The sequence below is a fragment of the Saccopteryx leptura genome, chromosome 1, assembly GCF_036850995.1.
Source record: "Saccopteryx leptura isolate mSacLep1 chromosome 1, mSacLep1_pri_phased_curated, whole genome shotgun sequence".
NCBI classification, from domain to species: Eukaryota; Metazoa; Chordata; class Mammalia; order Chiroptera; family Emballonuridae; genus Saccopteryx; species Saccopteryx leptura.
The window spans coordinates 139087200-139099617 of record NC_089503.1 but is presented as its reverse complement, the minus strand read 5'-3'; the positions used below and the strand labels follow the sequence as shown (position 1 = coordinate 139099617).

Below are 12418 nucleotides of genomic sequence, written 5' to 3'. Positions count from 1 at the left end.
AATTCAAAGGATTCATCAATATCATTCATACTGATGAAGAGAACTGAATCAGTTATCAAATGGCTTATAACACATTCACTCATAGTAATGATTATCTTCCTGCAGGACTAATCCTTAAGTAATAATGATTAATTCATGGTCTTTTCTGACAAATTAAAAATTCCATAAGATAAGTGGTATTGTGTTAAGAATGAACTCTTGGTCAAATGACATGCAACTCTTTAAATGCCTTTAGAAATGAGACTAGTGTGATAAATAAATGAAGATTTCACGTGGGAGATAATATAAACCAAGTTGAAGAGTTTGCAACTCAAGAATTCTTACTCCTACCCTTTCATTCTCCTCTCCCCCATACCCCTCCTTCTTCGGAGAACTTGTAGCAGTATTCTAAAATGTTGATGCCATTGCTCTACTCTCATTTATACTGAAAACTTATTTGGACTTGTTGAACTCTAGTACACCTGATGGAAAGGACATGCTTGTAAGAGTCATCCAATAACTTTATTTGTAATAACTGGCCACCACTGCTGGGCCAAATATGAACTGGATTCTAATGCCTCTTACCTGTGGAATCATCCATGAGTTGTAGAACTTCTCTTTGTACTTGCTTTCTGCACTTATCCTGCAAACATTCATTCTGCATCTGGCACTTTGCTCATCCAGCTAAGAATCTAGAATTAATTAAATGTGATTCTTGTCTTCAGGGCATTATATACTGGACAAATTATTCCAAAATGGCTGTCTGCAGCCTGGCTGTGCATCAGGATGATAAAAACATAGTTCTGGGAACTGCCCAGATATACTGCAGCAGACCTGCTGGAGAAGTGACCTCGGAGTCTCCACTACACTGCAAGCTCCTTGCATTGTTCTGATGCAGTGGTAGATTCAATAACCACTGAATAAAATAATCTCACCCTTTTCTGTTATAAAATCATTTCAAATTATTTAAGTATATTAAATCTTATTTTTATTTGGTGTAAACTCTACAAACCTTACCCAAGGATGCTGTTCTTGCTATAGCACTGTGTTGCACAAATCTAATGGCATTTTTTTTAAACTTAAAAATGCAGAATTTGGCAGCAACAAATAAAATATTCAATGTTACATTTCTCAAAATTATCTGGAAGAAGCCTTAAAAAATCTAAAGACAGACCAAGATGTACGGCTCAGAATAAAAGGTGATAAAATCACCTTTATTCCCACCACTGCCAATCCTACCTATTAGGGGGTAGATGCTTTTTATTAAAATACACATTATAATGTATTGAATGGATCAATATTCATATTGTTGAATATGTTAGAAAAAGACAAAAACCTGAATATCCTAGAAAGATTCTAAAGTCTGATTAAATGGTACATTTAGTTAAATGTGGTAGCAGTACCAGTGGAAACAGCATCTTTGTGTGACACTATCATAAAATTAGTACATGAGGCCCTGGCTGGTTGGCTCAGCAGTAGAGTGTCAGCGTGATGTGTGAAGTCCCAGGTTCAATTCCCGATTAGGGCACATAGGAGAAGTGACCATCTGCTTCTCCACTCCTCCCCCTCTTCCTTCTCTTTTTCTCTCTCTCTGTCTTCTCCTCTCTCTTTCTCTCTCTCTGTCTTCTCCTCCTGAAGCCATGGCTGGGTTCGGGTGAAGTTGGCCTTGGGTGCTGAGGATAGCTCCATGGCCTCGGCCTTAGGCGCTAAAAATAGCTCAGCTGCCGAGCAAAAGAGCAACAGCCCCAGATGGGCAGAGCATCGCGGGGTAGGGGACTTGCCAGGTGGATCCCAGTGGGGCACATGTGGGTATCTTTCTGTATACTTGTCTCTCACTTATTAAAAAATAAAAAATTAGTACGATTGTTAGAATGAAGGAATTCTAGTCTTCTCATTTTGGCTGAGTGCAAAGCTAATCACCAACTACATAAAAACAATTCAATTATAGTATTTATTACCATGAGTTTTACTGTATTATGTCACAGACAATAAAATTAGACCACTGCATATACATGATAATTTTTCACTATATGCAGTACCAATAGAGTGGTGCAACTCTGATTTCAGCTTTATACTTAAATGTTGGTAATTTTATACTTAACTAGTTATAATTAAATATTTGTTAACAATAGTTAAAAGTACTCTGATAAGTGTAAGACTCAAAACTGTAAAATAGGCATAATACCTGCATTAAACTCCATTTAGAAAAAAGGTAATCATAACATTACAGGGTAAAGTGCTGTAACAGGATTAATTCAGGCCTTACAGTCTTATTATAATATGATGAGTATTATAATAAACATAGGGCATACTCATTTAGCTGGAACCACTGTTATTATGTTCTAATTTAAAAACTAGGATATATGTGTCCAGCCATCTCATTCAGATATTAAAGGACTTGTTTACCCATTTAAAATTACTTCTCATTCTTAAAAAAGTTTTTCCCCCTGATAATTCTCTTCTGAGTTCTATGTTGTTTGAAAACATAATATTTCATTTCATTTCATCAATGAGGCCATTTGTAAAAATAATCTGACAAAAAAGGAAATCTGCAGCGTGTTATAATAGTTAAAAAAACAAACTACTTTCTCCAACAGTATTGCATTACAGTTGACTAATTATGGGTGCTGACCCTCATACAGTAAAAAATCTACATATAAATTTTGACCCCCCCACCCAAATATAACTATAGTCATTTCTAGATATCCATGGGGGCAGGTTTTAGGGTCCCCTACAGATACCAAAACCTGTGGATCTCAAGTCCCTTATATAAAATGGCACAGAGCAATGCATACAGTTGGGCCCCTGCAGCACAGACTTCCAAATGAGGATCAAAAATAGTTTTTGATCCATGGTTGGTTGACTCTGTGACTGCAAAACCTGGGGATATGAAGAAACAATGGTTGATTTATTGAAAAAAAATACATGGGCCTGACCTGTGGTGGCGCAGTGGATAAAGCGTCGACCTGGAAATGCTGAGGTCGCCGGTTCGAAACCCTGGCTTGCCTGGTCAAGGCACATATGGGAGTTGATGCTTCCTGCTCCTCCCCCCTGACTCTCTCTTCTCTCTCTCTCTCCCTCTCTCTCTCTCCCTCTCTCTCTCTTCTCTAAAATGAATAAATAAAAATTTAAAAAAAAAAAATTAAAAAAAAAAAAAAAAAAAAAAAAAAAGAAAAAAATACATGGGTAAGTGGGCCCACTTAGTTCCAACCCATAGTAGTCAAAGGTCAACTGTATACACATAGGAAGGGTCCTAACTTTGAGTGGAGATCCAACTGTTTCTTATTTTAATAGGTGCTATGCATGCTTATTCACAGGCATTATTTAGTTCTAGGAGATTTATTGATAATAAAGTACATTTGCAAGAAACAGACAAGACTGGGGATCAGAGTCTAACAAAATAATCTTTATCAGCTAAAGCTGAATCCTCATGTCTTAACATAGTTTTCTGTTTAGTAATCTCTTGTGAGATGATCCTTAGAAATTTTATAATCTCATCTCACTCTTATATAATCTCACTCATATAACTGATTATCTTATACAATCAATATAATATGTTGATTTTACTGTTTTTTTCAACCTTAAACAGCTGTCTTTGTATAATTGGACAGCAGCAAGAGTAAAACTGAGTTAGGATGCTGTGTCAAGGAGAGCTGAGATATTTTCCTTACATAGGAATGGAGAAGGGCTAATATATCTTGGCATTGAGCTCACTTTACCATGTACCAATGAAGAGCCACACACTGTCTTAAAACTATCAGCAAGGCTTCAAGGCCATGCTTACTTTGCAGCTCTGCTAGTAGGGCAAGAATGTCCCATTTGCCAATGACCATAATCTCCTAGTGAAATTCATTTACCTAGATGAGGCAACAAGACATGCTCATGTGTATGGAAACAACACAAGTTAGATAAAAACATGAGTCTACTATTATAGCTTGTATTCAACAGAACATGACTAGTTTGACTCAAAGAAATATGAACAATATAAATGAACAATATAAGTTTAAGTAAGAACCAGCTCTTCAGACATGGCAGCTTCTTGCCCTGGGGTGGCAGAAAGGTCTGCTACCACTAGTAACTGCATACCCTATGGAATTTGGGGCCAAGAGGAGCTCTGCATGCTGGGAAAAGAGAGGTCAACCAGGAAAGTCTGTGTCCTCTGAAAATAAAATCAAACCTAATTTTCATATCCTTTCCTAGTAAATTGTTCAAAGTTAAAATCTAGTTTAGTGAGTCCCATTAGCTAAATATGTAGAGTGATGATAAAAATATATACAACAAGGAAAAAACCAAACCCAAAACAAATATTCTATATTTGATATTTTGTCACAATAAATTTGTGGACTTTAAAATATCTGAGTTATTACAGAATGTTACTTATGCGTAATGATATTAATATTTAGGAGTTCCTATTTTATTAGCTATATAAATTACTAAGATTTTATCCATTTTGATATGTAATATTTATAATAATAATTTCATTTATCATTTGAATATTTAGTATCCTACTCATGAGCCATCTGGTTTATGTTGGGAGAGCTGACTACTTGAAAAAAAAATGAGGTCTATGTTAGGAACAAAGATGTAATGCATACTCTTTAACAGCCAATATTGTCTACTAATTTTTTTTCTATCAACTTTCAATAGTGTATCTTGACCTCCAGTAAACAATCTATATTAATGTCTTCTACCCTTTGTTCTACATATCCTGTCCTAATTCAACTTCTCACCTTTAAGTGTTAAGTATTTTATCAAGTTTGCATCCAACAGTGCTAAGTAATTTAAGAAAGATCACATAACCAGTGAATGTTACAGTTTAGGTTTAAAATCCTTATTTTCCTAAAGCACAAGTTATGGGAAAAATGACAACCCTTTATTAATTGGACAAATCTCTTGAGGTTCCTTAGAACATGACAGCTTTTCCACTTTAACCTTTGACCATAACTGTCCCCTGGTCTGTCCATAAATGAAATGAGATGATTAACTCATTCACTTAAATAACTCTCAAGGGTCAGTAAGGTTAACAGAATAGACTAAGATTGGAAACTAACTTTCTCAAAATATCAACCAAAGCACCTAAAACCAAAAGAGGAAAATAATCTCAGCAAAACAAAAAAATATGCTATAAAGCTAATAAAAGTGGTGCTTTGGAAGGAAATTACAGAAATTTATTGAGAGGCAATATACTATAATAACAATTACTCAACATTATAACAATGTCAATTAAAAATATAAATTATCAAAAAAAAGTAAATTATCCCCAGATAACCTATAAGTTTAATTCACTTGTACATTATTAAACAAGCTATAGTAATTATAAGATTGAAGTTATGGTATAGTACAAGACAGAAATCTGAATGAAACAGAATAGCTTCCAAGAAATACACATTTTAGTAATTATTGTTGTTTTTAGTGTTATTATTATTTTTAAAGAAAGGCTATTCAAGCAGCATAGGAAAAATGGATTGTTTAGCAAATATTATTGGACAAATGCCTCAGGAAACGGAAGAAAGGTACTGTACTCTTAATCTAACCATGCACTATAATAAGTAGACTAGAATGAAATGTAGGGAAATGAGAAAAAAATGAATACCTAAAATAAATATAGGCAAGAAGAATGTTTATATACTTCTGTAGTGGAAAAGGCTTTTTAATACCTAACTTTGAAATTAGAAATAATAAAGAAAAAGATTGTTAAATGAGACTACATAAAAATACAGTTCTAAACATTCCTAAAGTACAAGAAACATAATTAATGTATAAACCAGGAAAATGATTTGCAAATAGGACAGTTTTATGCTGACATTACTTAAAAATTTCTTTTGCTAATAAACAAGAAAAAGATGAACAGATCAAAAGAAAAATCAGCAAAGAGCATGGTAAGAGATTTCAAAATGGGGACAAAAAAGAAAACCAGAGTACAGAGCAAATAAGGCCCTGTATACTGCTGCTTGCAACAATTTTGAAGCATAATTTTGCAATGTATACATAGCCTTAAAACGCACATAGGCTTTAACTACCAATTCTACTTCTGGAAATACTCAGAGATGTGTGCAAATATTTATTCATATATATCAGCAAATAAATAATAAATAACCAAATGTCCCATAATAGTAGATACCTTAAGTAGATAAGGATATAATCACAAGAATTTTAAGTAAAACATAGCAGGTTAAACACCTTATGTACAGTATGATCTCAATATTTTTGTAAAAAAAAGTATATAAAATATTCTGAAAGGATACTTTAAATGGTAAGACTATGAAGGATTTTGAACTTGTAATTTTATTTGTATGTTCTGATTTTGCTATAATGAATTATTTTACTTATATAATTTTAAAAGTTATTTTTAAAAGAGAAAAGACCATATTTTTGGCTATCTTATTAGCAATGTTGGTTTCCCTAGTTTTTACTGATATTCCCTTAGGTGTTATCACAGAACACCATAAACACAATGTTAGAAGACCTGATACTGCATTTGTTCTGAGATGTTTTTAAGGACATTGCCTACTCCATCTTTCATTATACCCTAGAGGAAAAATCATATGAAAAATTCCTCTTAAAGTACCAGAGAAACCTTTGCTTACTCTAAGAAATTGCTCTGTTTCCTTTCATGAATCCTGAGAATCATTTGTGTACTTTTTTTCCCCTTAGGCAGCCAGAATATTTAAAACCAAGCAGTTCATCTAATTGTAGTCACAATGTAGGGTCCAATGGCTTATTTATCAGCCCTTCCCCCCTTACCTGGTCTTTATATTCCATTTCAATTAATAAATTCCCTTGCCCAGCTATTTTGTTGATTATATCTTTTAAAACACCTCAAATCCTTTTAAGGTAGGGTATAAAGTATTAAGTAAGATAGTCCATTATTACTGTCATCTTTTAAATTACAGTATACAACCACACACTTATTTCAGTAGAATATGTATTCCCAATATGATTTATTTTAGAAGAACCGATTTTGAAAATAAAGAAAAATATGGTGCCTGACCAGTGGTGGCACAGTGGATAGAGCATTGACCTGAGATGCCAAGGTCACAGGTTGAAAACCCCAAGGTCACTCGCTGGCTTAAGCGAGGACTCATCCAGCTTGAGTGTAGGCTCATCAAACTGAGTGCAGGGTTGACAGAGTGTGGGATCATCAACGTGATCCTATGGTCACTGACATGAGCCCAAAGGTTACTGGTTTGAAGCCCAAGGTCACTGGCTTGAACAACGGGTTGCTGGCTTGAACAAGGGGCCACTGGCTGGGCTGGAGCCCTCGGTAGGGCATGTATGAGAAGCAATCAATAAACAACAAAAGTGATGCAACGATGAGTTGATGCTTCTCATCTCTCTTTCTCTCTCTCTCTCTCTCTCGCTAAAAATAAAATTTAAAAAACAAAAATATGGCATTGCTGTTTTGATGAATGAATCAAGAGAGATGAGTCATTATTGTTTTCAGATGTTAAGGAAAGCAATTTTAAAATAACTATCAGTGTTAAATTAGATCATGGAAGGCAAAGACAACATCTACCTAAATCATTATGTTTACAGCCTATGCTTCCTATTAAAACAGGCTTTTAGTGAATGCTTTCTTGCATAGATAGCGATAACACTGAGAAAGTGATGTCATTGGTGCCTCTACTTTTTCCACTCCAAGGAACCCAGCAAGGGTTCTGGTATTAGGAAAAAAAAACCTTCTATTTCAATATAAGCCAGAAATGAGGAAATCTCCAGTAAGATTCCACCCTCTCATGGAACTTGGAACTGCTTCCCTCGCTCTCTATCCCTTACCTATTCTTTCCAATGAAAGGAAGAGTAATCTGTCTAGTGAGACTGATGACAGCTTGATGCTTCTGACCACATTTCTCTACTGGGTAGAGTCACTATGCTTGACATGTCATTTTGTCTCCTTTTGTCTCCAGGTCTAAGTTCAAGTCAGTGATTTTGTTTCAGCTACATGCACTAGGCAGATCACAGAGGTCTATCTTGCTCCTTATTTGATTACTGACCCTTAAACCAGGTTTGCAAGTCTTCATGTAGCTGGTTGGGTCAGGATATTCAGAGCTTATCTTCATCATCTGACTCTCCCTGACAGTGGATCCTTCAATTTTCTTTTAGGGAAGAAAAATGTGCCATGTGTAATCTTCAATATACTATTAATAAAGTATGGTATGTACTCTGGTCCCCATTAAGTCCTCTGTGGTTGAGGTGAGAATGTGAAGAGAGAAATTTTTTCCTTTAACTTTTAGCACACTGTAGTGCATTCTATAAACGTCAGTCTCACCTGCTCACCTGTATCACTCGTCCCTTATTTCTTAGCAGTTCTCTATGTTCCATATCCATGATTAGCTTTTCCCCTCTCCATTGCGATGTTTTAAATACTGTTAAATTACATCTTTGCACAATAATCAGCTAAACAAATCCTTACTCCAATTTTACTTTTCTCATTCAAGAAGAAAGACCTTACGATCATCTGGAGTGTGGGGGAAGGCATGATAGTTTTCCTCAGCTATTTACAGATATATTCTCTAAGCCTCCTGAGGAAATAACAAGGGCTAGAGAATGAGTAGTGGTGGAAGGCAGTATGAGGAATAAACAATCAGCCGAGCCACTTCAGATTTCAATGGAATATCCTTGACACTGGAGAAGTCCAAGTAAAGACTGAATAACAACTACTTAGGATGTCTTAGTAAAGACCTCAGCATAAAGTAAGAGCGATTAGAGCCGAGAACCTATTCTTACCTATGATTCTATGATTTTAACACAGTTCTATGAGTTGGGAAAGCACTGTTTTAGACTGGAGAGTAACACATTATGCTGCACATGATTTTCAATAACTTGCTCATAATAGTTATAAAATACCTCTAGATCTGGGACAAAGAGGTACTCAGAATAATCAGGCAGTCAGGTTAAAGGAAATAGTTACCTGTCTGGAAAAAGACTCTGGAAATAATTGTTCGACACAGTGGGCAGGGAGTGCTTGCAGGATTGTCTTTGGCAAGAGTCCGTAAGCAGGGCTCACAGAAGACGTGGTGGCAAGGGTAACACATATATGGGTTGAAATAAACATCCAGACACACTGCACAGATGTAGCTTTCCTTTTCTTCTACATATTCATTCTCATCATCTGTACTCATGTCATTAGTCAAAGTCTGCAAAACACAAGCAAAAACAATCTTTCTTAGTTCAGTTTGAGATTAGTTTCCTTGATAGAGACTGACTTTACATTCTGTTAGAATGTATGAAAATATTTCTGCAAAGCACATAATATGTTTCAGTGACATAGTCAAATGAACAGAAATGCTACCTTGCAAAGTGAGAAGAAACTGAAAACATACTGTACATGAAAAAACTCAGAAGTCTGACTCTTTTTATATAATGCTAAGTGCTAAAATATACCTCACCACATAAATTAAGCATACTTGTACCTTGATTTAACCAGCACCAGTCAGTAAGTGTTAGGCATACCAGTCCCAGAATTACAGATTGTCCACCTAGCACACTCCCAACACAGCAAATAAACTGTTACAAGGTTATGAAGCTTTATATGGGCACCCACCAATGACGAAAAGTGAGGACAAGAAGATATCATACTTCATCTTTATATCCTGCATGGAAGGTTCTCTATTCTACACTTTGCACCTTCCTGGACCTCAAAGCCAAAAAAAGGCCAAAGCCTATTATGTCAGGAAGTCAACAAGGCAAAGAAACTCGCAGTAATTCTGTGATCGGCCACGCAGTGGGGAAACGTGATGACTGTGCTGCCCCTGCCCCCCACTGGATAGTTAGAAGTTATTAAGAGGTAGTTATGAAAGAGGCAGCACAGAGGTTAATAGCACAAGGTCTGTAGCAGAGTTCCTGTTACTTAATTAATCTCACAATTTCCTCCTCTGTGAGTATTAAATGAGGCAATCCATCTAAATGTTTAGCACATGCCTGGCACATAGTAAATATTTAATACATGTTAGCCTCAGCCATCCTCCTCTTCTCTTCCCCAACACATCCCTGTCCATCTTATAGGCCCTACAGTGTTTTCTAGGACTCTGAGAAATATTTCTGCAAACCAGACCTGGACTCAGTCCACGGAGGCATGGAGGGAACCCCTACTTTGGTATTTGTGAGGAATGGAGATCATGATGAACATCTGAACAGGCACTGGGTTTACTATGTGTAAGTTACATGAAATGTAAAAGGTATGTCAATGAGGCCAGCAGAGCCTTGAGAATACAGAAAAACCTTTCTACTAGATAAACTGTTACTTGATTTGTCCAGATGGCTTTGCTTCCCCTCGGCCAGTCTCCTTCTGCTACTTGCTGGTGATTTCTCTTCTATGAAGGACACAGCGAACCTTTAGTCTATTTATTTTTTATTAGGTTGTCTGATTTTTCTTCTAGATGAATAAGTATTTATACTTAATTTTTTTTTTTATGGATTAGATGTGTTGCAAATATTTTCCCCTGGTTTTTCTGGTGTGCCTTTGTACTCTTTTCATGATGTTTTTTGATAAAGTTCTTAATTTTTCCTTTGTGGTTAGAGCTTTTTGTGGCTTACTTAAGCTTTTGCCCTTTCCCAACGTCATTAAAATACCATTATTTTGCATGTTTTCATAGATTATAATCTTATAATCTACTGGAAGTTGATTTTCATGTATGGTATGCTGTGGGGGTAAATTCCATTTTTATTTGGTAATTCTTAATTGGTACAGCTCTTTTATTGCAAAGACTTTCCTTCCCTCCATTGCTCTGAAATGCCATGTTGTTATCTGTGAAAAGGCCAAACATGTCTGGGTCAGCTTCTAAATTTCATCTCGTTCCATTTTTTTGCTATCTGTTCCTATGCCATACTAAGAGTCTCTTACTATAGTTTTATAATAAGCTTCAATATCTGGTGAAGGAAGTTTTTTCATATTATTGTTATCCTTTAAGAGTGTCTTTGCTATTCTTGGCCTCTTCCATGACCACATAAAATTTAGAATTACCTTATTAAGTATTTTTTTAAGTGAGAATTTTTACTGAAACTGTATTGAACCTGTAGGTAAATTTAGGAAGAATTAAAATCTTCACAGGTAGAATTTCAAAATGCATGATCTTGGTTTCTTCATTTATTAAAAATTTTCAAAAATTATCTTGGTAGCATTCTGCTTATATTTGAATGAATATTTTGTCACTTTTATTGATTTATATTAATATACATGACATGCTCTCATATCTTTTACATCAAAATAAAACCAAAACATAAACAAACCCCAAACTTCTCTAGCTCACGCTATATTACTCCTTTCTTTTCAAAGCGAAACTTCCCAAGAGACTTGATCGTATTACATGTGGTTTCTGCTTCCTTACCTGCTAGCCACACTTCAGCTTACTCTGGGTTCTGCTCTCAGCACTCTGCAGAAGCTGTTGTTTAAGTTACTAACAATCTCTGTGCAGCCAAATCCAGGACACTTTTTTGATCTACATTCTTCAGTCTTTCAGTAGAATTTCCTAAGTAGATCAAGGGCCTCTTTCTTGCCACCTACTTAATGCTTTTGTCTTACATTTGGAATTAAGAAATTAAATCAATATTAATTGCCTTCCAAAAGAAAAAGCACCAGGACCAAATGGGTTCACTGGCAAATTCTACCAAACATTTAAGAAAGAATACAAATTCTCTACAATCTCTTTGAGAAGACAAGTAGAAGGAATACTTTCTAACTCGTTCTATGAGGCCAGCATTACCTCAATACCAAAACCAGACAAAAACCTTGTAAGAAAACTATAAATCAATATCCCTCATGACATAACTGCAAAAATTCTAAACAAAATATTAAGAAATTAAATACAACAATGCGAGTGACGTCAGAGAAATGGTGCCTTGAGGAGCGTTCCCAATACCTCTCCCCAAAATTTCAACAAGTTCTTCAACTCAAGACAGAAAAAATGATCCCAGGAGTGTCTGTAAGTCCCACACAATGAACAGAAAGGTATGATTGGGCGAAAAGGTGGCTAAATATATAATCAACCCTGAAGGAAATAAGACGGAGAACGGAACACTCCGCCTTCCTCACTGACCTGAGCAAGGGCTGCTTTCACTTGGATCTAGAGAAAGTGAGGGCTGGGGGCGTGGAAAGAGCTAGGCTGAGGCACAGACATTCAAGCCAAGGAAAGAGTGTGCCCGTGGCGACTCAGCCCACACGAGCTAACGCCAGCGCCAGACCTTGGCAAAGGCGGGTGAGCATGGACAGTGTGAGAGTGGTTCCTCCTAGCCCTTGGGCATGGGCGCCTGCATTCCTGGACAGAGGAGCAGGGTCAGAGACTTCTGTGTGGGCTGTGGCCAGAGTCTCGGTGTAATTCCTGCTCCCCAAACAACAGCGTGCGGGGAGTGTGCGAAAGCAAACTTCCCCATGCCCCGGACCTCTCTGGGTGGGCGGGGTGCCTCCGCCAGCCATTCAGGCTAACAAAAAACATTCCCAGGG

The 12418-nt window shown here is 36.4% G+C and overlaps 2 protein-coding genes across 9 annotated transcripts in view; one reads left to right on the top strand and one right to left on the bottom strand.

Moving 5' to 3' along the window:
• RNF180 (ring finger protein 180) overlaps positions 1 to 12418 on the bottom strand; it is a 206718-nt gene that overhangs the window by 61606 nt on the left and 132694 nt on the right. For all 8 annotated transcript variants that reach the window (XM_066375807.1, XM_066375789.1, XM_066375818.1 and 5 more), the window contains one exon: positions 8891 to 9116. In XM_066375807.1, coding sequence (XP_066231904.1) covers positions 8891 to 9116 — 226 coding nt within the window. The remainder of the gene's footprint in view (positions 1 to 8890; positions 9117 to 12418) is intronic.
• The window catches only part of SREK1IP1 (SREK1 interacting protein 1), a 471033-nt gene that overhangs the window by 370988 nt on the left and 87627 nt on the right, over positions 1 to 12418 (top strand). The window lies entirely within an intron of this gene.